Source organism: Micropterus dolomieu, linkage group LG21 (assembly GCF_021292245.1).
Source record: "Micropterus dolomieu isolate WLL.071019.BEF.003 ecotype Adirondacks linkage group LG21, ASM2129224v1, whole genome shotgun sequence".
Lineage (NCBI taxonomy): Eukaryota > Metazoa > Chordata > Actinopteri > Centrarchiformes > Centrarchidae > Micropterus > Micropterus dolomieu.
In genome coordinates this window covers 15,819,564-15,847,291 of record NC_060170.1, presented here as the reverse complement: position 1 = coordinate 15,847,291, position 27,728 = coordinate 15,819,564, and the positions used below count along the sequence as shown (strand labels likewise).

Here is a 27,728-nt window from a genome sequence, read left to right as displayed (position 1 = left end):
TAAAAAACAGGAACAGAAGGAGGACCATATCAGTCCGAGCGACAAATCCCGAATACACTCGCGCTGCTCCTGCAGAGACACCGAGAAGATAGCGATTCAGAAGAGTTTAACCTTGGTAAGAGATTTTCACTTGTTTTACGCAGATGCTTTCGCGGTACAGATTTACAGACTATGCACCAGAGTCTGTTTTCTGTTAATGTGACATCTTAAGTACTTATTCATTCTGAATCCTTTTGCATGGCTGTTATTTGAAGTGTCGAGGGGAAATAGATTAAACAGCCAATGCTACATTTGATGAAAAGTAATTAAAATGTTTAACCAGTACTCTGTAGGATTTAACCAATTAGTAATGGCTGGACATATTCAATATAATGGTAGAAGAATATAGAATATATGATGAGTTATCTTGACACACCCATATCCCATTTTAGTTAATGTTAATTAGCAAAATATGTAGCAAAAATCTCACGTGTAATGAAATCGGAAATATAGTAGAGAATATGCATTAACATTAGTAGCCAACTACAAAGTTAGTAACCTGAAACTCAGTGTTATTAACAGTGGATTCAAGGAGACACAGTTTATGTGGATAATGTAATCAGTTTTATGATTATTGTGATATGAAATTGTCTGGTTTCAGTGAACTGTGTAGGGATGTGAAACTGTGATTTTTGTATTGCCTTGTGTTTGCTCATTCATTTTTCTTCCAAACAAACTTCTCATTCTGAGTTCAGCAGCTTTATATTGACCTCTCTCCAGCCACATCCACCTGTTGACACATTCCCTCAGTCTGCATTGCACACACTCCAAACTTTTCTCAGGAAGCAAAATCAGTAATTTTTTTTTGCAACATAAAAATCAAAGAACGTGGCGATATTGTACTCTGTTGCTGGACTCAGTGTGCGTTTGTTATCGAGGAACATCCCTGCTCTGATACTGTGTGTCTGTGTACCTCTCTGGGATGAAAACTGCACAGGATCACTGATATGCAGGATCTTATCAGGCTAATGAGTTGCTTGCTTTTTTGCCGGCACTTTGGGAATTCTCTTCATCCGTCAGCGCTGATGCTCTCCATACTGATAACTCTGTACTGTTGCATGTTGAGAGTAAGAAAAGTTTGTATCCATTTGCTGCAGTGATGTTTGTGACTCAGAGGATAAGCTGTAAGTTAAGAGTAGGTCAGACAGAGGATAGTGGTGGATCAGGCCGTGGGAGCAATAGCCAGAAGGGGACACTGAATACCTGAAGAGCGAATCATTCAGTACTGAGCTGCAGCTTTCTCTTGTATCTGGACAAAAACCCTCTTTCACATCTCTACTCTTTGTATCTGTCTAAGGTTTTTAATTGTATTCTTGTCTAATGGCTGTGATACTCGTTATAAATCCCATAATGCCTCAGTCTGTCTCTGTGCAGTCCTGGGAGCTGGGGTGACTCAGGACTACACATTGTTTTTCTGCTGACCTCTGGGATTACATTTCATCTCCCTCCTCTTGGTTCTGGCCTTTCTCTCCTTTCTCCCCTCTCTCTTGCTATCTCCATCCTTTCATCTCCTTCTACATAGCTGTCTCATGCTCCATTATCCCAGGTTTATACTCATTTCTAATGTCAACACCTTCTCTTTCTACATGTCTCTTCTAGCTTTATGAGTCTGTTTCATTCAGATTTGGACTTCAAGACAGAACAGAGGGAAGCTGTAAGGCAACAATACAGCCCTCTGTTCTTGGGGACTTTACAGAGACGGATCACAGCTGGTTTATTGAAGCTTGACTGAAAACCCCCAAGTAAAGAATGCATAATGCCCTCTAAGTAGCTTTCCAACATGACATTGCATGCCGTAACACATCATCGGCAAACATATTAAACCCATGCAAACTGAAACATCTGTAAAGGTTGAATACAGGTTTAGGGATCCAAGCAGGTCAAATCTGTTCAAAAATGCGTTGTAAGGTTTGCTACTGGAAACTGAGCATGCCGCGACAAGAGAATGTGAATAGTGTTTACAATTCAATCCCACAAATGTTGAGCTATCTAAGAAATATTGTTAAGAAACTCACTTCAGTGCCAAACGATTATAAATTTGCACACTGTAAAGGTGTTTCCTTTGCCAGGTCCTCCCCCGGGTGCCAGCGTGGGTTTTCCACCCCGTTTTTATTACATTAAAACCTGCAGGTCCAAACTTTTGTCTCCCCCTTCTGACAGTGAGAGTAGTTACACAGCACTGTCAACTGTTTATAACATACACGGTAGGCTCCGCTATTCTGCGTTGCTGCTGTCACTACGGTTGCTCCCTTCTTCAACTCTGGTAAACTGATCATTACTAGTTGGCATAAACCACATCACGACTGGCTCGCTAGTGAGTGAATGTTGCCACAGAGACCAGATTTTAAAACTACCTGGCGCTGATAGGCTTAATTGGCATTGTTTGTATTTGTTTGGCAGCGAAGGTCCAGCACTCAAGCTTTAAGTACCAATCCTGACAGTTGCATAGAAGAGAGACAGGAAAATGATCCTCACAGATGCTTTAAAGCGCACAGTGAACCATAACCACTGTATTGCACACTAATAGGACATTAATAACAACGGCGGAAAACATTTACATTTATTTTTACTTTTGTGCATAAACTCTGTGTGTGTGTGTGTGTGTGTGTTTGTCTGCCTTATCATCTGTTGCATGTGTTTGCTCTACTTGTGGTGCATCTTGAAACTGAAGCTGCTGCTGACTCACAGTCTGGCTGCTGCAGCTCCAAAGATGTTTTCATTTCTTCCGTTCATATTTGACCTACTAAGGGAACCACACTCTCCTCAGGCTGCAGACGTGGGTGCACATGTTTCAACAATTAACTGATTGGGTGTAACAGACAAATGCCTTAACCCCAGGGGGATGCTGGTGTCCCGCTCACTTTTTTAGAGAGACATGCTCATAATCCGATTGCTGTATCTCTTTATCAGTCAACATATCAATAGCTCAGACGATGGCGAAACAAGCAATATGTGCACATCACAGTTTGGTTGTGTCCCGCTCTACTTAATGGGAGAAGAGACTTTAAAGAGTTCACCCACTAGTTACTGGTGTTATCTATTGGTTATGTTGCGCTCGGAAACTATATAGATTCTGAGTGTTAACCCTTGACCCCTGGGCATAACCTCAGAAAGGTTAGTGACATGGTTTGACTTGAGTCTTGAGTTACTGGTTATGTGCCAGTTACACCAGTAAACCTCACAGATATTTCTGATTAGTTGGATTATTGTTCTGTAAATAGCTGTCATACTTGACACCTTCAGAGTTTTTATAAAATGCATTTTGTAACAAAGATTCTCCAGGCGAACCCAAATTCACATCAAATATTTCTGCATTTTCAACTAGCTAGTTAGCCCTAGTTATCTTGAAACAGAAAATGTGCAATACACCTATTTTTTTAAAAAGCTAGTAAGTCATATAAATTAAAGTAATACAACCCCCTCTGACCAGATATTCTAAGAGTTAATCACCTCCAAAAAAGTTTTCTCCACTGCATACGACATAAAACTAAAAGAGCAGCCACATGTGTATCCTGTAAATTAAACATGTTTTTGTTGTGGTCATATGCATTAAGTGTTGTATGACAGACCACAAAAACAGCTAAAACTCAGGCCAATTGCATTGTGGGACTGTCAAAGGAGCAGTGTTTGATGGCACCCCAAACAGGGCCTCTGCATGTTAAATGCTACAGACTTTATTTGAAAAGGGTGTGGGACACACATATGTTCATATCTGATGTGTCCATGTTGGTGTGAGTTTTTGTGTGTGCATGTGTTGATATGTGCGCACATTTCCGAAATACATGGGGCCGGTGCTGGACGTATTTTAAGCAGGAAACACATGTTTTTAGCTGACAGGGCTGGAGAGAGGGGGCAACTGAACAGAGCTGAACAGCTGCACAAAGGAAACAAAAAGGAAACTAGTGTGTTGTTGTCACCCTGCCAGGGAGGCTCACTTGGGGGGTAAAAGCGCAGGTCAACGGGGTTTTTATTTGTCTGAGGCAAGGATAGCTTTCAAGGGACCTGTCCTCTTAATGGTTAGTGTGTGAATGCATGTGTGTGTCTGTGTTTTAAGAGTCCTGAGAGGGAGTCTTTGTTCCAGTGAACAATGAGCAGACTGAACAGTCAATCTTTGTGTGCAAGGGTGTTAATTAGCTCCACGTTCCTGAGCTCTTTGTGTGTGTGTGTGTGTGTGTGTGTGTGTGTGTGTGTGTGTGTGTGTGAGTGAGAGAGAGAGAGTATGTATCTGTGTGTGCGGTTGCCAGTATAGATATTTTACCTCACCTAATAACACAGCACTGTTTTCTATTAGCTCAGTCAACCACAGAGGTTGAGTCAGTGAAGAACCAGCCGACGGAGAGGAGAGTATAAAAATGTACAGGCATGGAGGCTCCTGCTTATTGTGGAGCATCTGGGTCTTTGAATGCATGTCTGTAGAAGAAGTTTCTTACTCTTATTTTTAAAGCATTCTTTATATTGAGGTCATTTTTACTTTTCAGCCTTCATTATGTGCAACTTTCTTTTTCTTCTCTTTCCCATTTTTCTCTCTTCTCTTCCACTCACCCCCTCTTTCTTTTGTGACTCATTTAATGTTTACTCACACTTGACAGATGAGCAACAGGCAAAGGAAACCTCTTTCCTGCATACGACTCCTTTAACACAGAGAAGAGGAACAAGTCTGATATCTTACATATTTTTATTTTTAAAAGTATAAAAGGGAAAATGACTTCAGTTGCTTCTTGTTGCTCCAAGTGTCCCCTGCTGTTTCAGTTGCTGCTTTGCTCTGGCAGAGAAGGAATGCTGTCAGTATGGTGCAGAAACTTTCTGCTGTGCATGATGCCTTTTATCAGGGTTGTTCAGATTGTGTTGTTTGATATGGTCAGCATCTCATTTATTTTTGCATGAACTGAAGATAATCTTCTTCCTCTTCATTCCCAGTGGGGAATTTAAAGATTATTTATGATAAAAGGGAAATTAATTTAAGCAGGACAACAAAGACATGTACAGCACAAACATGTTGAACTCGGTCTCCTATGAGGCTGTCCTGCACAGGCTGTGAAAACCTTCTGTCTGAGTCAAGAAGTCAACAAGCCAGAAAGGACGCCCGGTTTCCCATAACATCCCAACCCTGTCCACCCTTTCCTCTTTCAGTAGCAGACGTAGGGATCGAGGAAGGAAGCTGGAACACAGGATCGGTATAGTTAGGATAAGATGACCAGTGTTGACCGTTTTTCTTCAATTGTTAGCTCATATAGCTTCATATAAAAGATCAGATAGAAATAGAAAGACAGATAGAAATACAACAATGAAATTCACGCTCAGTCACTCACTCACTCACTCACCTTACTATGCTAAACTACTTTTTTTCTCTGGTTTTACCCTCTTGCCAGTGTTTTCATTTTAATTTTGTGTGTGTGTGTGTGTGTCAGTATTGATTGTTAATATTTGTGTATTTGGGGACATACAACTTTGCAGTCTTTGTAGTGACATGCCGTCATTTTTCCAGAATCAGGTTTCGCACAATTGTACGTTGTTCTCCAGTACCTCATACGCCAAATTTGTGTTTAAATGCTGTTTTTCTTAAACAGTGGTAAAATGCTTAATAATGTTAAATGAAAGAATGTTATGAGTGATCTGTGCAAATCCACTGGCATTTATCAGTACCAGTTAGTCTTATGATTATTGTGGTTCTGGTCTTTGTCTTTGCTTTTCTCCACACTCAGCTTCTGTAGGTATCAGTGCGTTCTTATGTCCATCTAAACTGTATTGTAAAATCTTCTGTCAATGGTTTGTAATATGTATTTCTATTTTACTTCCAGAACCATTTAAGTAACCATGACCAGAACACTTGGACTACTAATGCTCCTCTCCGCTCTCTGCTGTGGCCTAGCAGACAATGTAAGTACTACATCCTTGTCACGACAGGACCAAACAAGTGGTTTCAGCACATTATCTACAACTCCATCATACTAAACAAGGGTTTATACATTTAAATTAGTATAATCTGAGCAAACATTTAGTCTATTAAGTATTTTTGTATTTGTGTTTTTGTTACATGGTGATGCAGTTTTGAGCATAGACTGGTTGTGGAGCCCTCAAGTGCTTGTCTGAAAGTTCAACAACGACTTAAGAGTCAGGTGCTGAACAGCAACATTTGAAACGCAAAATGCTACTTCATTAATCTTTTAACAGAATTAATATTATAATATAAGTAATATTATTTATTTTAACTTTTTGATATTGAGACAGTATAGCTCATAAACTCACTGTTGTCCTGCAGCTAACTCTTAAATCCTGGGTATTGTAGAACTACTGTCCTGTATGTACCAACAAATGATGTTTGACTAAAACTTAAAGGCAGCTTGTGAAGCAAGTTTCAAGTCTCTGCAAGTTTATTTTCACAGTATCCCAAAGAAATGACATGAAAGCACTGGCTGCCTGGGATGGAAACCAATGCCATGCAACCAATTCCCAGGCACTGCTGCTCTGTGTTTAACAAATCTTTCCTGTTGCAGGTGGAGCTGCTCCGCACTAAGAGAGGGACTCGTTTTTACAGAGGTGAGCCTGGCAGGCAGCCAGCTAGACGGACGCTTTTGATTATTCATGTCGAGAAGTCTTCACCTTCCTTTGACACCTCCAGTGAGCCCCTTCACACTTCTGTCTGTCTTCCCTAATAACACCACCATCACCATCACCAGCATTCTCACATTCTTTTAACTCACTGTTTATGTGTTTGTGTTCCTCTCTGTTTTTGTACCTTTATGTTTGTAACTGCTTTTACATGTGACGAGGATTATGATTTCTGTGTGTCTTGGATGTATACTTATTGTTTGTGTGTATTTGTGTGTGTGTGTTTTCTCAGTACATTGTGTGGAGCGTGAGACATCAGCTGTGCGTGGTTTTGGGGACACTTGGCTGCGATGGAGGGGACAGCGTGTGGAGTATTGCCGTTGTGCATTAGGAGGACAAGAGCGTTGTCATATTGTGCCCGTCATCAGTGAGTGTGGCATGGATGCGAACACACACAAACACATGTGGACTGGCTGGCTTACTTGTCTTACTTTCTTGTCTCTTTCTTATCAGACGTTTCTGTTCGCAATAGGTTGAATGTAATCTTTGGTTTGTTAATGTGTGACTCACTCTGCTTGCTTTCCCTTACTGACCTCTCTGTGTTTTATTCTATCTTCCCTTTACCTCTAGCTTGCTGATGCAACCTCAGATGATTATTTTTTGTTGGCTTGCCTCGCTCTTGCGTCCAAGTCCTTGTTATTTCAGTGCATCCAAATGAAGAGCTGTTGGGTTTCTGTGTTTCTGAGTGGGTGTAGTTTAGTCTGAGATTGTTTGAAATACTCCTGCCAGACAAGCCCTCGTGCGCACTTTCACCCCCATTGACGAATTCTGTGAAGCATGACTGCCCCTCCCTCAGACAAATTACAACCACATTTTCAGTCTGCTGAACTGCTGCATCTGTGAGCTCATGCCACTGGGAGCGAGTGGGGTGCTGTTATTCTGAACTCTAGCTTTTAGGAAATGTTGAAATAATAAATGAAAGACGAACTGGTGATGGTGTAAAACCAGTTCAGCTCTAGAAAGAAACCTTTGGCATGACATGATATTTTAAAAATGAAGCTGTGAAGATTTTTGCTAGTATGGGAGTCAGGATGAACCATGCACACAGAGACCTTTTTATTACTCAATGTTTCTGTGTGAAATGTGACACACAAAGCCAAACCCACAAATGTAATTATCTGTATACGCAAGTGGACATGACCCCTCAATCATATTCTGATTATTCAAATTGTTTGTGTGCTGAAGAACTGGATGACTTATGACTGACTAACCGGCTCTCTGTCTGCCCCGTCCAGACTGCTACGTGTCTCAGTGCTACAACGGAGGAACCTGTAAGGAGGCCGTCTACACTTCAGACTACATTTGCCAGTGTCCTCCAGGCTTCAGTGGGGCTCAGTGTGAGATTAGTAAGTACTCAACAAACTCTTCTTCTTCTTGGACACAATCATTTTCGATTGACCTGCAAGCTTTTTTCTCGATTAATTGGTTAAACATTTTTTTCTGTAAACTTATTTTGGCCCACCAACAGTCCTACACCCCAAATATTCAGTTTCTAATTATATAAAAGAGAGAAAAGCAGCAAATCATCATGATTGAAAAGCTGGAAACAGAGATTAGTTAAAATAATAAATGTTCGGCTTAACGACTTTAATGACGTTTGAGCTGTACTGTAATCTCTTATTTAGTCTTCCCATGCTGCAAAATGTACGCCTTAGCTATTCCACTATTTACAGTATTCACATATGTTTTACTTTAAAACGACAATAAACCCAGTCATGTCCATGTCACAACACTGATTAAAACTTTCTATGCATTTGTTAATGACTGTAGATAAAGTCACGGACTGAATGTGTGACGTAAACAGTAGGTGTCATGGGCCTGTGGTTTGTGAGAGGAGAAGAAAGGGTCATAAACCATGGAAAGACCTTCTGGGATATGAATGTTTTTGTTTCTGTGGCCGACATTTGGTGGTTTAGGGACACCCCACCCTCTCAGTGGGATAATTACGCCAACCCCAGTGGTCACAGCCAAATGATTTCAGTGAAAGCGGAATGACTTACGATGGCCAGACTCAATAAATCTGATTGCATTACCATCATCATAGTTTATGTTTGGTCATTGTTTTCAAACCGCTAATTGGAAAAATACAATATAAATGCCATTAGGACACAAGTTGTGAGTTTAATGCCTTAATAACAATGTTTTCATAATTTGTCCAAATATTTTGAATGGCCTAAGTTTTTCCAGATCCAATAAACATGCTTTATTGTGCCAAAATTAACAAATTAGGTCAGTTATTAGAGTGATATCAGTCTCATATATAAATGAGACACTATATCCAGATTAACTTTGCCTCTTTCTCCAATAGACACCAACGAGAAGTGTGCTGTGGGGCAGGGTGAAGGGTACCGCGGCACGTGGAGTATGAGCCAGTCAGGGACAGAGTGCATCAACTGGAACTCTACGTCTCTGAGAGGAAGGAAGTTCACAGCTAGAAAAGTGGACGCCAGCAGTCTTGGACTGGGCAATCACAACTTCTGCAGGTATAGTATAGTAGATATAACTAATGAATTAGTTGATTCATCTGATTGTGGCACTAGAGGGGAAGGTAAGAAAGTCTTAAAGGCAGAAACTGATGTACTATCTTTGTACTGGCTCAGTTTACCAAAAGCAGGACTCACAGACCAGGCAGGTAGGTTAAAAGCAAAGTTTACTGGGCCAAAGAGGAGCAACAGATAGAGAAACAGAAACAGGTAACTACGTCCAAGGGGTATAAAGAAGCTGGCAAGTATCCAGGGGACATAACGTTAACAAAAAGGCGTAAACACTATAACTAAGATGGCTCAATTGATGATCTGGCAAATAGGAGGTGGAAATAGGTTTGTATATATAGACTCGGAGACAAAATGCTTGTAGGATCTGGAATGAGAGGTGAATTAGGCAAAAAGATGCACAAATTAAGAATAGGATAATGGGACATGATGGTTAACAGTTGGGATGATGCATTTTAAAACTGATTGGTTTAGGACATGTTTTTTCATCATTTATGTGAGCCATGAACATGTTACTCATTTTCCTTGCCCCGCCCACCAGGAACCCTGACAATGACAGCACTCCTTGGTGTTACATCTATAAAGGCACTCAGATCGTCTGGGAGTTCTGTTCCTTGCCCAAATGTCCAGAAGGTACAGCCTTACAAAAAAGCGAATAAGCTGAAATACTAATAATTAAACGATATATTGCTTTAACAATTTAACTCTCTGTGCGTTTTGGGGACAGATAAGTACCAAGAATGTGTGCTGGGCTCTGGTCTGTCATACAGAGGCACAATATCTGTCACTAAGAGCGGCTCTCGCTGTCTCCCGTGGGACACTCCTGCTGTCAAGCGCAAGCTCAACAATGCTTGGAAGTCTGATGCGTTGGAGCTGGGGCTGGGCAGTCACAGTTTCTGCAGGTAGAGATGCCAGCACACACAGTGTGATAAAACAAACACACGAGAGGTTCCTCGTGCATACATAAAAGTCAGAATTACTTCATTGCATATCTTCTTCCTTTATCCAACAGGAATCCAGACGGTGATGCGGGTCCATGGTGTCACACCTACAAGAACATGCAGCTGACCTGGGAGCTGTGTGACATACCTAAATGCTGTGAGTACCATTGTTATCATGGTTTCATTTTGCAGCAGTGTTGAAACATAGAAGTAAGATTATCAAGACTGTTGCTAGAAGTTAATTTAGTTTAAGAACCAGTGTGCAATCAGACTGCTCATACTTGTTGCCTCCTTTTAGCGAGACGTCCATCAACCACCTCTACTGTTGGCCCACGTGCCCCCACAACTAACAACAATAACAGAGGTAGGACATCTTCACATCCAATGAACATCACACAGAGTCCATTTCCTCTGATGGGTTTGGTGTGTAGTAATTTTACTGTTATTTAACCATCATCCTGCAACCTGTCCTGTCTTTGTAGCAACATGTGGCCAGCGTTTAGACAACACCCTGAATCGCCCATCGTTCCGCATGTTTGGGGGCAGAGAGAGCGATATCACGGAGCAGCCGTGGCAGGCGGCCATTAATGTTTACCAGGCCCGTCTCAGAAAACACTTTCACCGATGTGGAGGAGTCCTCATTGACTCCTGTTGGGTCCTGTCTGCTGCACACTGCTTCGAGGACAAGTAAGAGTGCCTCACATTCTTCATAATTTAAGATGTTTGCCGTGCAACAGATAAACACATTCCCTATATTTTTCAGTGATAAAGCGGAAAAATTGGAAGTGATTTTGGGACGAACGTTTCGGAAACAGAATTCCAGCAGTGAGCAGATTTTTAAGGTTGAGAAGTACTGGATCCATGATGAATTTGACAACAACTCATTTGACAATGACATCGGTGAGACAAAATTTTTTTCATTTCATTTCATTTTTTTGTTTTTGTTATTATACATTATTCTATAGAGCAAAATTATCATAAACTAAGGGAAAAAAGCATTTTGAAACAGATTTTTGGCCTGCTACATAGTAAATAATGAGACACTTGAGACCATGTTTTCCCCCAGCAGTGACGATAAAAACCTTAAGGCAGCAAAGGCTTTTTAAAACTTCTTCCTCAGTCTCTATCCAACATTTTGATAGTGCATTACCCTGACTTTCCTCTGGTCACTTTCCACTTGCAGCTCTCTTGAAGTTGCAGACGGACATTGGCATCTGTGCTGTAAACTCTCCAGAGGTTCTTCCTGCGTGTCTGCCTGAACATGGGCTGGTGCTACCTGACTGGACTGAGTGTGAGATCTCAGGCTATGGAAAAGACTCTGAATGTAAGCAAACATCCTGCCTAATTAATGCCCTTCTCTAATTTTGAATCTCAGAAGCAAGTTGGTGGCACTTACTTGACTGACCAGCAGAGGGCAGTCTAAGCCTTTCTGCAAGCCTTTAATTGATTTATTTTTTGATAGGATATAAGTGCTATATAAATAAGTACTAATTCAAACACTCTCTCCACAGTTTCTGCAGAGTACTCCGAGCGTGTTAAAAGAGGTTATGTTCGCCTGTGGCCCAAAGAGCGCTGCATCCCAGATGTGCTGTCTGGACGCACAGTTACCTCCAACATGCTGTGTGCAGGTGACACCCGAGGCCTGGATGATGCCTGCAAGGTTAGAACGCTTAGTTTTTACACTTAACCTCCTCATTAAATGAATGCCTCATCCAATTAAATTTTTCCTTTCTCTCATTTAATTTGGTTTCTTGAACTTCACCCACAGGGAGACTCTGGTGGTCCGCTCGTCTGTCGAAACAATGACAAGATGACTCTGATGGGTGTGATCAGCTGGGGTGATGGGTGCGGACAGAAGGATAAGCCTGGGGTCTACACCCGTGTCACCCATTACATCGACTGGATCAACAGCAAAATTAAGGCAAACCCGGTCTGAAGTCAGAGAGACTGCAAAGAAGATGCTGTTGGATGACATTACCCATAAACAAAGTGGGTTAAATAGCAAACGCACGTATGTTTATCATTGAGAAGATAGACAGGGAGACCAACAGGACTCTGATTGTCTTCAGAGCTTGTTTATCTGTTGCTCTAAATCCAAACTGATGGATGCTTTAAACCAGCAGGATCACTCCTAAAGAGGTGCACATGAAGGACCTCAATCATGAGTTTTCATGCTCACTGAAGCTCCACAGTCTCAAGTTTTCTGTTCCTTACTGTGTTGAATGTGACAGGATATGTGGACAGAAACACAGGACAAACTCTGGTTCCTCCTTCTGGTCCATCTTGATCTCAAAAACTATTTTTGCCTTTTCATGCATACAGTGTTTTCATATGTTTTGTCAGTGTTGTGTCCACCAAACTGGAGGTTCAGCCAGTGACCCTAACCGGAAAAACAGGAAATATCTGTATGTTCTTCTTACTCTTTCTGGCTGGCTTTATGCTGGTTTCTATAAAGAAGTCACAGTGGTAGACTTCAGGTCAGTAGCACTTTTAATGCAAAAGAACACTCCACTCAACATAAGCATTTACTTTGTAAGGTGCAGTAAGTCACATAGGAATGTTTTTGCTGCAGATTGTTTTACAGACTTGTCTTTTAGGTGTGAGATTATATTGCCTTAACCAGTTTTAACGCAAATTGTTCTGCCTTTGCTTACTTTGATGCTTGAGGGCGTTTAGACCTTCATCCAAAACACAAAACGTATCTGCTGGTTCAGATTTTGCTTGTTTTTGCAGTTTTAGCTCCCTGCTGCCTTGTAAATGGGAATCGATTTGTACAGGTGGAAGCAAGACACTCTGAGTTACTCCCTCCATACAACAAACCTGTGTCCTGATACTTAAGCGTCACTATAGAGTAAAAGCAAAACCTCACTTGCTCTTTACAATTTGTTTTTTACCACATTTCAAGAGCACTTCTCCACCGGACACCTGGGTTGAGCCCAACATGTATATAACAAAAGACATTGTCTGAATACTGGTTTTATATTGAAAATGTCTAGTGGCTGTTCTACATTCAACTGCTTATTGACTGCAAAGCTTATCTCTTTTGTTCTGTGACTGGGTTTTAGATGTTTTGTCCTAAGTTAATATTTATGCGTATTTTATATTGTTTTAGAGAAACTACTTTTGTACTTTGTTTACTGTAGTTAAGTAATTTATTGTCGCTGCCATTATAACCACATCTGGCAACATACTCCTTTATCAATAAATAATAGTTGAAATAAATATTTGTGTCATTTATGCTTACATTTGCCTTTTGTATTGTTCATTTCTAGCTACTGAATATTAAAAGGAAGGAGTTTCAGTCATAAGTCTATCTCATGCATTGAGTTTTGGTGTTATTGTGATCCCCCTGTTTCGCAAAACAGATCTTACTGCAATAATGAAACCTGTCATTATTAATCCAAACTGTGCTTTGGTGACACCCTGTGGTAGAAGTGTTTTATTACCAAGAAGAAATAACTGAGGGGAGTCTGTTAAGTGCTTTTCTATCCATACCCCAAGTTTCGCCAGCACCTCCTTCCAAAAATATTGCATGAAAGTATGTACCAATTGCCTCCTTACATTTACACTTTCTACATAATTGAAACTCTGAGCTGGAAAGTCTGTCAGTGTGTTGAAAATTAAGTAACAAAGTTTTTTGCTATGAGTTGAACTAACCTTGGTTTTTATCATTATAACAATTTTGTTTCGAGATTCACCCATATCTCATTGCCAGTACCCGTTACTCGTTTAATTCTCAACATCACAACATTATCAATTAAGAAACAGTAAGATGTTTCACTCATTTGAAAGAAGAGTGTTCAAGATTCAAGGGCAAAGTTCAATTTATTCATCCATACAACATCGAAAATTATTCTAATCAATCAATGCAACTTACCAGAACAAAGGAAATGCCAAAATACAATAAAACAATACATAAACACTAAACTGCAAAAACAAACTTTTAAAAGAACCAGCATACCTAGGATTTAAATTAAGTCCTCCTTAAAATGGCTGGTTGTAGCAGCAAACATAAGCATTGGACTGCAGCAGACTGTATTGTACTTTTGTCCTTTGTGGGGTAAAAAAGAAAACCTTGAGGCTCATTTGGTCATTGTGGTCCATTAATGTATTCAAAACAGCCCTGAACAGACAAACACACAACACTTCCTGAGATGCGTCCTGCTGACAACAGTCCTGCAATAAAGCCTACCTTCATGATAATTATATGTTCAGTTTTGTTGAAACTGTTTTAGAGAAGTGTTGATTCAACTGTATGGTCATTTTGGAAGCTGCAGTTTGTGGTGCTGTCGAACTGTAGCTAGGTGTACGTAATAAAGTGCTAACTAAGTGCATGTAGCATAAAGTTGGTTTCATTTTGAGTGTATCCTGCTGTGGGATTGTTATTGCTCACTTCTTGTAGTTTTAAAGGTGTAAAACTCTGTAAGCTCTTTGACCCCTCATATCCAAGGCCGTTTTTTTGTGTATTTTTAACCTTGTATCAATGCAGTCTTCCTGCTTAATGACAAATCATCTTACATACTTAGCTTGCTTTAGTAATGACACTCGTGTGTATTTCCCCTTTTGATTGCAGGTGAAATACAAAGGAGATGTTATTTATTGGTTACAGTAAATTTTATAAAATTGAGTTGGTTATGTGGACATCAGCAGTAGCGGAATTTGGAGTCATCAATGAGCTGTGCAGTGACTACAGCTCATTTAAAGGCAGGCAGTCCAGCAGCAGGTGAGGCTGTCTGTCTGACACAGGTAGGAAATGCAAATTAGATCAGTTAGAGCTGGTCTTCACATTCTCTCTGTATCGCTCACTTTCAATCTTCTAAACCATTTGCATCTAAGAACAGAAACAAAGACATTTCCTCATGACTTAAGCTGCGAGACTCAACCCAACATCATGACAATGGTAAGTTACAGTTTTATTATTGTCATGTTTTGGTTTACATTCTGACAACTTTGGGTGGAGTGAGGAGGAAGTGAGGAGGTGTTGGCAATGGCAGACTGACTCCACTGTAAACCTAACTGTTACTTTTGTTTCAGCATTTTTTATTTTGGAGTATGAATAGGGGAAAAGATATGACGGCCACTACACTGTTAAGGTTGTGGTTGTGTGGGAGTATGAAGGCAAACAGTAAAAGAACTCAGACAATTCGTGTTTGCAGATAACCTGAAAGTAAACACACCTGCAGGAATCAGTAATGTGCTTTACTATAGAGTAGACTTTTCTGAAAGGTCAGACAAGTTTGTTAAACTTTCTTTTATGTTTGTGTCTTTGCTTGACAGCCCTGCACAAAATAAGTTTCATAGTTTACTAAGTGGAATTTATTAGAGATGGATGTGTTAGTGTAATTTACTGCGATTTTGAAGACATACTTAAATCACAGTTTATACAGGTGACTTTTTGCACAATGCATTTCAGACTTTCTTTCATTAAATCTGACCATGCAGTAGTTTAGAAAGTGCTGTGGCTGCTATGGAGTTCAGTCTGCAATGTTTCAGGCAGGGAAAATGTACATAAGTCTTTTAATGTTTCTTTTTGTACAGTTTTTATTCTGTTGTCTAGTGCAAATGTGTCCAAATTGTCACGGGTCCTTGCAGAGATTCTGTTGAGTCACAGTGAGAATATGTCTGTACACAGCATGTTTGTTCATTGAGTTTTCACAGATATCATTGTGTATAAGAGATATCTAACTGCAGAAGTATTCTCAGATGAGGTTTTGGTAGCACAAGATCGTAGGTTGAACGGTCTCTCTGAACCCTTTTTACTGGTCTGATATGACAAAGTTCAAGTTCCCCTTGTATAGTGTAATCAATTCATGCAGATGAAAATGTTTTGTGGTTGGAGGAGTTCCCTGTATTTTCACATGTTGACAACAAACTTTAAAAAATATCGCTGTAAGATCCAGTCTGTCGTGTGTGACTACACTAAAACTAAAAATGCCCACATAAATATTTATTATGTGTTTTAGAGTACTCAACGTTTGGTGAAAAATACTGGATTAACAATTAATCCTTTCATGGCACCTGCTTGTTTTTAGTTTAATAAGTGATATTCAGCACATACTTATAGTATCTTAATATCTCTGTCAAGTATAAAAAATATAATATTAATACACTAGCTCTTCATTTCCCTTTATATCTAATTTAATTGCTTGTGATAGCACAGACAGAGTGGAGGGTCCAGTATTTTGAGCGATGCCCCTGAACACAGACGCGCTATTTCTTTGATCTGAATAGTGAAAAATTTGAATGATACTCAGTGTGTATCTTCCTTGTTCGCATCAGATTTCACTTCACGTATATTTTACTTTTACCTTTTTCCTCAACAAACACAGGTGTTTCTAAACATGTTCCTTCAGAGAGAAGTTATAACAGGTAGCAGTTCAACACTGTGGTCAACACAAAGCAGAAGGTTGTCACTGTTGAGCCAACCTTAAAATGCAGATACCTTTGAAATTACTGTGTGAGGAAAATGTCATAAATAAATAGCAACGTAGTTCTCATCATCTGTCTTTGTCCCCTCTCACCTGCTCCTCATTTATCAACAGCTTTACTGTTGATAAATGAGGAGGTGCTGAAAAAGTAAAAGTGTTTTCTGATGTTTTACGTGCCAATGCACGAGAGATAGTACCTCCCTCTCTCCCGTTCCGTGTATCTGTAATAATTGACTTTACATCAACACTTCCTCTACCACCACCTGGCACTGTGGGAAAACAGAGATACTGTCTCTCCACTTCCTGATTTCGCTTGAGATGTATGTTTAACTCCTCTTCCTCCAGCCAAACCCAGACAGATCTCTGGAGGTGAACATGTCTGGGTTGTAACTGATAATGTTGCTTCAAAACAGTCAGAGGACAATATTCACAGAGATTAAATAGTTAGAATACTGAAATAATACCCTCCTTTTTAACATTAATCAGAAGTATGTGAACAAATAAGCAGAGGTGGAAGAAGTACAGTTATAGCAATACAAGTAAAAGCCATGCATTCAGATTTTTAATTAAGTAAAAGTAGTGTGCCATACTCAAAGTACCAATGTAAAAGTAAAAGTCATTATGCAGAATGGCCGAGTTCAGAATAACATATACATCATATTATTGGATTATAATTATTGGATGCATTAATGTATGCATCCCTTTAAAGTTGTAGCGGGGAAAGGTAGGGCTAATTTTATTTAGATAAAATTCTGCTGTGTAGCTTGTGAACCCCTCTGGAGGGTCAATAAAGTCATATTGAGTCAATCATATCTTAACCTATAGTAATGTCATAATTTAAGTTGGTGATTATATGTTGTATAAACTGTATTAATCTGAATCTGCAAAGTCTAGCAATTGAAGTTATCAAATCAATTTAGTGGAGTAAAAGTATAAATTAGCAGAACATTATAGTAAAGTACCAGTACCTCAAATACATGTAAAGACAAAACAGCTTTAAGCCAACCCTTTTGTTAATGATTTGTACTATATTATTTCACAATAAAGTGTTATCTAGTACTTCAGGTGTTTTTCTTTTACTGGACTAAATTGCCATGTGTACTAAATAAAGCTCTATTGTTCATCATGTTAAGCCTTCCCGAAAAGCAGACACTGGATCAGGCCGGACAATGAAGCAAATAGATAACTAAATGTAAATAATTAATAGCAAAGCATGCAGTTAAGTTTATTTTGTCTATGTTAAACCTCTGAGGTGACTCATCTGAGGTGTCTGTGTTTTTCAGAGCTTTTTTGGAAAACTGAAGAACCTGTAAGTATTGTGGCTATTAGCAAAGCCTCATTAGTTTTGCCTTTAATGTATTATGCTTGAAATAAATTGGTACTGCAGCATCTTACCTCTCCTTTTTCCGTCAGACACAGTGGGCCTCCAGCTCCACCCAGAAGGACAGGTGAGATTAAACCTCACCTTGGAACGAATGATCCCTCCATCACTGGATTACAGACCTCATTATCTATCAATGTATGTTTTACACATGTCTGTTTCAGATGACAATGCAGGATGGCCACAGGATGAGTTTGTAAGTAGAAAGACAACAAGCTCCTGAATTTGTGCTTTTACAGGTTTTATCAAATATTGTTAAAGTCATACATGTGGCATTTCTAAACATCTATATCTCATTCTTATATTGTTGCCACATTTAAAGCTCTGTTTTTTTTTTGTGGGGAACACCTTATTGCTGCTTGTCCTTCCCCCTCTCTATGTTTCACTTTTTTATTTTGCTTCACTGAGGATTTTTTTTAATCTAACTAAATCACAATATAATTTTTCTATTGGCATTTCACTCACTCATCAACCTAGGCTATGTGGCATATACAAAATTCCAGCAGATTTCCTGCATAGTTTTATACTGTTGCACACAATGTACTGTAAAATGCAGACACAAGGTTTCCAGTCTTGTTGGCTATGGTTTAATTTAACTGAAACAGTTTTACTGATGTCCATCCATCCATCGTCAACCGCTTATCCTGTGTACAGGGTCGCGGGGGGCCAATCCCAGATGACATCGGGCAAAAGGGGGGGTACACCATGGATAGGTCGCCAGTCCATCGCAGGCAGTTTTATTCAAATAGCGCCAGTTCACAAAAGAAGTTATCTCCCTGCACTTTTCATATGGAGTGATAATACAAATATCAATGAAAATGACCAACAGTGATAATAATGATAGCAATAATAATACGACTCATAACAATTGTAGCAGCAACATAGCAGGGGGCTTGCAACCACAGATCCAGAGGCAGAAACTTAAACTTTATAATTTTCTATTGGCAGGATGACGAGGAAGGTGACATGTATGAAGTACCTCCCTGCGAGCGTCCAGCTATGAAAGTCCCACAGACACAAGTGGAGGAGAACGTATATTTGGGTAACAGCACTGAGTCATTACTGCTGCTAGAGTTTGGGCATAAACAGTTTAAATGCCCCCTTCAGCATAGATACCTCTGACAATTTAAAACTAACTAACTTTTCCCCTTGAATTCTGTCACTTAATGTCTTTTTGCAGAGAGGATGTCCAATCCTGCTGTCCCACAGAGGCTGGCTCCTCCACCCAGAATAGGAAAAGCCTTGGTAACAGTAGCTGAGTGTCCTAAAAGTCTGTTTTCTGTGTGTCTCTGCCTCTGTCTCAAGATGTTGCATTTGTTTTAATTAAATTATCTCACCTTTGTCATCCAGAAACCTCAACAACACGCTGAGGACTATGATCGCAGCATCAAGAAACGTGAGTCATTCATCTGTTTTCATTTGAAACTACATAAACGCTGCATTTTATTCATGTCTTTGACCTCTTTCTTCTATGTGGTATAACTACACCCTTCTTGCTCACAGCACCTGATGTAGACAGAAATGATAAGCCTGGGAAAAAGAAGATGCCTCCTCCACCGGTACCTGCACCCAACATTGAGGAAGGTGCAGTAATCACTTCGACCAACACAAACAAGCTTTTCAAGAAATAATTCACCATCCTCTAAATGACTGTTGACTGAGAGGAAGGTAAATGTCTTACTGAGGTGATGTGGCAACCAGATAAACTAAACTAAAATAAATATGAGCTTTTATTTGTCATGTGCTATTTACAGAAATAGCCTACAGTCATTTGATAAACCCACTCCATAAACCACTTGGCATTTGCTGTTACTGCACACCTGTTGTCTTATAGATCTTTCCCAGGTAAATACCCACATGGCACACAGACTTATTGTGTTTAATATTTAATGCAACAGCAGTTTGTTAAGAATGCATAAATACAAGTAGAACTGGGTTGTAAGTGTAAGACAAGCAGAGATTGCAGCTGTGAGCGAAACAAAGAAGAGAGTGCCACCTAGTGTAGTGTCGCTGAGCTGCACCATGAGTGCCTCAGAAACTCAACTTATTACCAAAATAAAACGAGGTGCAAGAACACCAAGGCAATCACAACTTTGCACCAAAAATGTTGCCAAAATTAATTAGTTTAAAAGACTAGGACCTTACCCATCAATAGAAGATTCTTCCCACATCCTCTGGCTTTGCCTGATTTTCCCTACAGCACCTACAGGTCTGATTCGTCTTCTACCTTTTGCCTTCTGCCCTATGATCACAGCACATGTACACAGTAAAATATATTTATCAGCAGTCCTGGTTATCACAGTGTGCAGCGTTGTTGTGTCTGGTACAGTTCTGTCTCATTCTGTGTTGTTTTGTTCTGTTTCTATGTCTCCACCTGTGATGTTAATAATGTAACATTATATTGTTGTGTTATGTTGTAATATTATAAAACTGAAATAATAAGAGACTTTAGTATAACTCCTTTTACTAACTAACCAACCAACTAACTAACACACTTACTGACTGACATTATCTGGTAAACTCTGGCACTTGTTAACTCTCTCTCATACTGTCTTCACTTATAAAGGCTTTTTGGTACAGTTCACCACCACAAGAGACCTGTATGATACCACAATGACATAGATCACTGCTAGCATTTTCTTTTCTGCATTTCAGATGTGTATCTGGATCCCAATGAAGACCAGGTAAGCTTAACTTGGATAAAGGATATGATTCATGTGTGGAAAAGTATCCGATACAGGAATGGTTTGGTAGTGGCCATTTGTAAGACTAGTTCCTCTCGATGATCTAAACATTGACGGTGGCTAAACTACTGAGCCGGTTGTGGCATTGCAAGCATGAATTGACTCATGTCAGTCAACTAATGTCAGCGTGACTTCAGTGCTCTGCCTGAACTGTAATGCTGGGCTTTCATACAATGACCCGACGTTTGGCACATTGGACCATGTGTATTGCTCATATCTATTGTAATGACATGACATTTTTTGTCTTTTTGTGTTCCAGGAAGCTAACGATGACCTGTATTTAGAGCCGGCAGCTGGTAGGTTATCACACTTCCCAAGAACTGTGTTTTTTAATGAACAGTTTGATCTGTGAGTGATGATCAGACAGTTACTTAAACTACTTCATTATGTATTGTGAAAGACAGCCATATTTCATTTCCAGATGATGGAAAGTCTAATAAAAATGCTAATTTCCTTTTTTCCCGCTCCTGCTGCAGCTTGCTCTCCTCCCCCGCGTGCTCCGATGAGGATGCCTCCTTCTCCGCAGACAGGACCTTTTCCCGTAACCATGTAAGTAACCCACAACCTGGGTCAACCTACTACCTTACCGGAGCATGGTGATATGCTCGAACCTGTGATAATCTGTCGGCACACCTTCATAATCCCATGTCATGTCAGACAATGATGCTGCTGTGTTTTTGCAGCAAAATGCAAATGTGGCAGATGTAGCCTAGTTGTGCCATTGTACAGTAAATTCCTTGTAATAAACATGCAATGAAAATATACATTCTCTCTGTCTGCAGGATGAAACCTCCGGTACCAAGAGCTATGTCTGTGAGTCTATTCATTTCAGTGCTCAGTCTTATCTTTTCCTTATGCTAAGTTCTGTCTTCATTTAAACTGAGACCATCAAGACAGGGGCTGAATTAGAAATGGCAGATTTCATTCTTACTCTGTATTTCCATTTCCTACCCAGGAAATTAAGCTCAGTAACTTTTATTTCTTCCCTTTCAGAGTTCACAATTTGTGCCTTCCTTGAGTGAGCTGAAAACAGGTAAAGAACACATCTTTAAAAACTGATAAAATATCAGTACAAACCACACAAAATAAATAATTTTGATCATGACAATGAAGCACATTTCTTGTCTCTGTAGCTCCTTCATTTGAAGCAAGACGGGCCACATTTCCGACAAAACTCCCACCACCACTCACTGTTAAGCCCGCTATGCCAGCAAACCTGAAGGAAGGTAAACCCAGGTAAGAGGTGAAGAATGCAGAGAGGGTGGAGAGCTTTGTTAGACAGCTGAGATGTTAGTAAAAATGGTAAAACTGTGATGATTTACATTAATTTCCAACGTTTTTCTGCAGTTGAACCCATCCGCAAGTGCATGCATACATGAGAATTAAAATTATTGTATAACATTAGCCTTCCTGTCTTTATTCCAGTCCTCCAAATCCTCCAGACACTAAGCCTGTGGGTAAGCTCCTATTTTTTTAAAAGGGGGTTTTTAATCCTGAGGGATGACTGCGATCATTTGGGATCTGCTTAGATTCTTCCTTAATGTAATCCAAACATTTACATGGATCATACTTTACTTCTTTTTAACCATCTGGTTGTTGCCAAATACGGATTTCCCAAACCTGCAATTGACACTTGACATAACATGTTTTCCATCTTTTTTAAGCCTTCTCTGGTGGTATGAGGGCACCCAAACAATCTGGGAATGAGGTATGGTATCTATCTGCATGGACAATCTTTCACACAAGTTAGTGTGGAGAGGTTTACTGTTATTGTTATTATTATGTCATATTACAGGACAAAGAATGGTTTGCTGGAGATTGCAACAGGAAGACAGCGGAGGGCCTCTTGTTGAGGGTCAACAAGGTAAACCAAACAGTTTTAGGTTTCATTCAGTTTTTATTTCCAACCAAGCTAACGCCAGGGCTTAAGGCAAGGGTGTTGTACAGACAATGGGGAGTGTTTATGTTCCTGTTTTTGCTGACTCACAAGTAAAAGCCAAATCTGAGTCAGACAGGTTTCCATGACAGTGATTACCACCACTCACTCTGTATAACATGTACAATCTTTTTACATTCCCTCAGTTCTCAATCTATCACTCACTTTTATTTTTACTTCACTGTTCTCCTCTTTTGGCCTTTCTTCTCCTATCAAAGCTTCCCAAACTTCCCCTCTTCATCCCTTTTTATTTCCTACTCTTTGTGTCAGTTTTGCTCAGATTTTCCCGTCTTCTTCTCTTTTCCTTGCTGTAGGACGGCGCCTTTCTCATCCGAAACAGCTCAGCCCAGAGCGCCCGCCAGCCGTACACCCTCGCTGTGCTCTACCAGCAGAAGGTGTACAACATTCCCATCCGCTTCCTGGAGGAGACACAAGGTTATGCCCTCGGAAAAGAGGGCAAGAAGAACGAAGAGGTGAGGGCAAATTGGACATGTTTTTAGAGAGGGGATTGGGCTGTAGAGAGAGTGAGAGGAAGGAGAAGAAGAACACAAAGAAAGCAGGATCCTGGAAGGATTTCAGGTTTTTCATTTACTGACCTTTCTCCCTTTATCTTTGTCTCTCTCAGATTTTCAGCACCCTCGACGAGATTATTTCCCACCACAAAAATAACCAGCTTTTTCTGATAGACAGCAAAAGCCAGGCCAAGCACACGGCATATTTAACTCACCCTGCACGCTCTTATAACTAACAGTAGCTTCTCTCACGTTGTATTGATGTGAGTTATATGAGGATAATTGTACAGTTTGAAATTTTTCCACTTGGATCTTCTGGTTGTCACAAAAGTGTAATTACAACTGTATGAAATCAGTTATACTGAAGAAGTACTATTGATGCTGTTTGTAAATTGAAATAGACAATGTAAAGTTTTAATGCAGTGCAAACTTAGATGTCACAAGTTGCTCCAAGACACTCAACTGCCACATGACACAAGAACAGCTTTAACCCAAAACTTAAAGCTCAGAGTTCTTAAAGGTCTTTGCTTTGACAAAGTGGTTTTCCTGTTTTGTGCCATGTAATCATTTTAGCAACAATTGCACAAGGTTAACTGTCTCTAGTGAAAAACAGTCACGGAGTCTGGTGTTTCTACCTTTGAATGAAGAAATGTGATATGGCTGTCAAAACACTTTATTCCACAGACCTTTGAACATACAAACTGTATATTTCTGTTGTTCTGTTATAAGATATCAAACCACATGGCAACAGCCTCCAAATATACAGCTAAAATCTTCACCATTACTTTGTGCCTCCTACTCCATTATCGTGGTCATGTGTGATGAACCATCAAGATAAGTCTCCATGAATAAGTCAGTTTCATTTTAGTCACTGGTGCAGATTTCAGTGTATCTTTTACCTAGATTAGTTTAGTCTGATGACTTTGATTTTGATTATACGGTTTGTTAATTGAGTATATAGATACTGTGCAATTACAATGTTTTTAATTTTATTTCTTTAACCACAGTTTCCCTATATTTACTGTTGTTGAACTGAAGCTTGATGAAGTCCTTTGAATAAACTCGAACCTCTACTGTGGTCAAACCTCTATTTGATAGATAGATTGTTGTCATTGAATGTCAGTGTGGTGAGTTTGTGGCTTTAACTGAGACACCAGAGTTGTGTGTTTGTGTATGAACTGCCTTCTGGTGGCCACTGACCAGACGCTGCTGGTTACACCTGCTTCCTGTCAGAGGAAAACCACCTTCTCTGTGGCCAAATCCAGGGCCTGTGAGCATACTACATGACAGAATCCATTGTGCATGATTTAACCATGCAGTGTAAAACCTCAACATTATTCACATATCAGTTAAGTCCTACATTTTAATAATTTTGATCATCTGCTTCAGACTGGTATCATCTCATTAAGTGGGCAAACAACTCTTCTGTCACAACTTATCGACTTAAAAGAAGTGCCATTAAAATCTACTGTAAAACATGGATTCAGTCTAACAAGTAAAAGCTAGATTATGGCTGTAAAGTGCCTGAAAGTCATGAAATTACATGCAGAACGAGCATCATGCTTATTTAGCTTAACACACCATATATTGTCATGTGTTTTTAGAGTTGACTTGTGTTTTTACAGTAATAACACAGTCTGAAGTTGTCTAATCACAATATATGCTGGAAATTTCAGTAAAGGCTATATATGCAGAGGCTTGTTGCAGCTGCTGCATTTGCATAGACAGGTGGTGTAAATGAGTACCAAATAACTTCCTGGAGCAAGTATAATTAAGCAGGTGGGTGTAAGGCATTGTGTAGCTCTGTTACAGGATAACTGCTGGGATGAAAAACTGATCTATTCTGTGGATCCTGACCCCAAGAACATTGTGTGATTTGCAACATACTGTACAGCAGCTGGCTATTAACTTTAAAGTAACATTGATGTCTTTTTAATTTTTTCTCCGAGACACAATTACATTTTAAATCATAGATTTTGTCTAAAAGTGTTTTAGAAATTTTTGCTTTTATTAGGTAGTGCGAGTAGAGACATGGCAGAAAATGAGGGAGAGAGAGAAGAGGCTTGGCTTTCAACAAAGATCCCTGGAGGGATATTTACATTACATAGCCAGTGTCTTTGAAGCTAGGCCACCACGATGCCCCAAGTTAGAGATTTTCATAAAAAAATATATAATAAATAAATTATGATATCATGGAGACCTATTGCCACTAGTCCATCATTATGTAAGTAACAGGACTTAAAATATATTTTATTTATCTTTATTAGCTGAATAAAAAGATTGAAATCTACTGCAAACACTAGGGGCTGCAACTAACTGTTGTTTGGTCTATAAAATGTCAGAAAATGGTGAAAATCAGTGTTTCACAAAAGTCTAAATGACGTCCTCAAATGTCTTGTTTTGTCCATGACCCAAAGATAGTCAGTTTACTGTCATAAAGGAGTAAAGAAACCAGAAAATATTCACATTTGAGAATCTGAAATCAGGAGAATTTTAATATATTATTCGATTAGTTGATTGCATGCAGTTCCAATAAACACAATGTGTTTTTAACATGTTACAGTTTTCTGTGAATTGATAGGATCAACTACTTTCCAGGGTGACCACAAATGTCGATACAGCACTTAGTTGTTTCCTTCCATACAAAACGTAATCACATTTCTCAAAGGAGGAAGTTAAAACTGTTTTGTCTAATTCAGATCCTTTGGAACAGTAGCTTTTTGATTTGAAATTATGTCTGTGCTGTCCACATCCTGTGCGTAATACTGACTCACAACAGTCATGTATAGGCCTTTGGTTTTCAAAGGAAGTATGTCAGACCAACTGCAAACTGAATTTTAAAGAGACTAATCACTCCCATTTCATGTGCAAAAATGTGTCCACAGAGTCAGTCTCGTATGCATTTAACATGCAATGCACATTTGCGAGTGGCCTTTTATTGTGGCCAACCTAAGACACACCTGTGCAATACCCATGCTGTCTGATCAGCATCTTGATATGCCACACCTGTGAGGTGGATAGATTGTCTCGGCAAAGGAGAAGTGCTCACTAACACAGATTTTGACAGATTTGTGAGCAATATTTGAGAGAAATAGGCCTTTTGTGTTCCTGTGCTCCTGAAAAATGGGGGCAAAAAACAAAAGTGTTGTGTTTATAATTTTGTTGAGTGTATGAGGCCAGAAAGTTTTTTTCCTAATAACAGATTGAGTGTATGACAGAAATCTTGTTTGTTTTAAACTTAACTTACTGTAAAAGTAAGTAAGTTTTTTTCCCCAATTGTGCACAACCTGCTGCTCACCATGCTTAATGAAAATGATGATGGCGATGAGAGAATTGGGCCATGGATGAGATCCTGTGGAAGGCAAAAAGATGCATTTTCAGCATCTTGGAAAGACATTTTAAACCGTCAGAAGCGCTCTCTGGTACAGATCCATGCGTCACCCATACGACACACTTTTTGGAAAGACGAATGTGTGTGTGTGGGATTTTTGTACCAATCATGCAAAGGTGGGGCGCTTGTCACGAGCCCTGATTTCGAAGTTGGTGGAAAGGAAGGAGGAAGGGGGAAGGGGCTGTGGCGGAGGGGTACAAACTGCATATCAGACCGCTTGCATTGACAGCTCTGAGAAGAAAACACAAATCCACGACACGGGCTGTTTATGCGAAGATATCACTTACAATAACACAGCGCGGATTTTAGGACGGCCCTGTCTCGTGGAGGAACTGGTTTACGCACGGGGCTCAGTAGTAGTTGAAATGGACTACATTTCTTAGCGGATGTGCCGAGTTTCTGATTCAGGACTGGTGTAGGGGGGCTACTGAAACTGAATGGGAGCAGTCACTGGATTTGTGTGATACCAGCGCAAGCCACCCAGACTACCTACTACAGCCCATCATATTTGACTTTTGGGGACGTTTAGGGCACAAACGGAACAAGATCGCCTCTACTGCTCCTGCTGTCCCCTTCCCCTTTCCTTCCTCGCGGATTCTTCAGAAAGATAAATCCTCCAGAAATGGCTCAGATACTGCCGATACGATTTCAGGAACATCTGCAGGTAAGCAGACGCAGAAAAAGCCCTAAAATAAAATTTAGCTCAATTCTTCTTGCGCAGCTCCTCGCCCATGTAGGTTCGCACACACACGGCACATGTCGCATTTGAATGGAATCTGAAATAGGGCTGCAGGGTGGTGCTCAATATAGCTACAGGCCTAGTTTTCTCGAGCCGGGCAGATGATGACTTGTAAAAATTGACCAGTCAGATCGTATACAGCTCCAATGCGGACCAGTGTGTGTGGATACGACGCATTTTCCCCCTTCTCGTGGAAAAACGGCACTGTCATTTTCAATCCGCGCCGATGCAAACTGCGCTGTTTTGACACTTTGCAGTTGCAGACAACTGAGCTCAGCTGTCGGGGGTTACATTGTAACTGAGACCTGAATGGCACTTGCACTCAAGCTTTGTGGCTACCATGTTGTTGTCATGTCCTGCAGCAACATATTCCTGCTTTGTAACCTTCAGCAACAACACTGGTCATTGTGTCTCTGCAAATGTCCAGTTTCTGGGCGTTACTGGCATAATCGCCATATTATATTGACAATGTGAAGTCTTTTATACTGTCATTTTTCAGGAGGTGTGTGTGGAAAA

At 40.0% G+C, this 27,728-nt stretch overlaps 2 protein-coding genes across 3 annotated transcripts; both read left to right on the top strand.

Moving 5' to 3' along the window:
• Window positions 1-33: 33 nt before the first annotated feature.
• plat (plasminogen activator, tissue) lies at window positions 34-13,303 on the top strand. Of its 2 annotated transcripts, none has more exons than XM_046035357.1 (15): window positions 34-115; window positions 5,838-5,916; window positions 6,534-6,576; window positions 6,881-7,015; window positions 7,884-7,994; window positions 8,957-9,131; window positions 9,682-9,773; window positions 9,868-10,042; window positions 10,153-10,238; window positions 10,380-10,445; window positions 10,564-10,768; window positions 10,845-10,981; window positions 11,265-11,405; window positions 11,593-11,741; window positions 11,850-13,303. In XM_046035357.1, the coding sequence occupies exons 2-15, from the start codon at window positions 5,854-5,856 to the stop codon at window positions 12,015-12,017; spliced, it is 1,746 nt and encodes a 581-aa protein (XP_045891313.1). In that variant the 5' UTR covers window positions 34-115; window positions 5,838-5,853; the 3' UTR covers window positions 12,018-13,303. The 2 variants fall into 2 exon arrangements, with proteins under 2 accessions (XP_045891313.1, XP_045891311.1); XM_046035355.1 differs by having other exon boundaries at window positions 6,534-6,657.
• A 1,592-nt stretch (window positions 13,304-14,895) lies between these two features.
• Window positions 14,896-24,172, top strand: si:dkeyp-117b11.1 (B-cell linker protein). Its single transcript, XM_046034171.1, has 19 exons — window positions 14,896-14,981; window positions 17,793-17,818; window positions 17,923-17,957; window positions 18,055-18,086; window positions 18,839-18,932; window positions 19,071-19,135; window positions 19,241-19,286; window positions 19,394-19,474; window positions 20,546-20,574; window positions 20,894-20,930; window positions 21,111-21,183; window positions 21,417-21,447; window positions 21,628-21,667; window positions 21,768-21,870; window positions 22,060-22,091; window positions 22,299-22,342; window positions 22,430-22,498; window positions 22,885-23,043; window positions 23,196-24,172. The coding sequence occupies exons 1-19, from the start codon at window positions 14,973-14,975 to the stop codon at window positions 23,316-23,318; spliced, it is 1,128 nt and encodes a 375-aa protein (XP_045890127.1). The 5' UTR covers window positions 14,896-14,972; the 3' UTR covers window positions 23,319-24,172.
• Window positions 24,173-27,728: the final 3,556 nt, after the last annotated feature.

Coding starts and splice junctions, on each gene's coding strand:
- plat (XM_046035355.1), top strand. CDS start 5,854: ATGACCAGAACACTTGGACTACTAATGCTCCTCTCCGCTCTCTGCTGT. Junction 5,917..6,533: donor GCTGTGGCCTAGCAGACAAT/GTAAGTACTACA, acceptor TTCCTGTTGCAG/GTGGAGCTGCTCCGCACTAA. Junction 10,239..10,379: donor GTGTGACATACCTAAATGCT/GTGAGTACCATT, acceptor GCCTCCTTTTAG/CGAGACGTCCATCAACCACC.
- si:dkeyp-117b11.1 (XM_046034171.1), top strand. Junction 19,287..19,393: donor TGATCGCAGCATCAAGAAAC/GTGAGTCATTCA, acceptor TCTTGCTCACAG/CACCTGATGTAGACAGAAAT. Junction 21,668..21,767: donor CTTGAGTGAGCTGAAAACAG/GTAAAGAACACA, acceptor TTGTCTCTGTAG/CTCCTTCATTTGAAGCAAGA.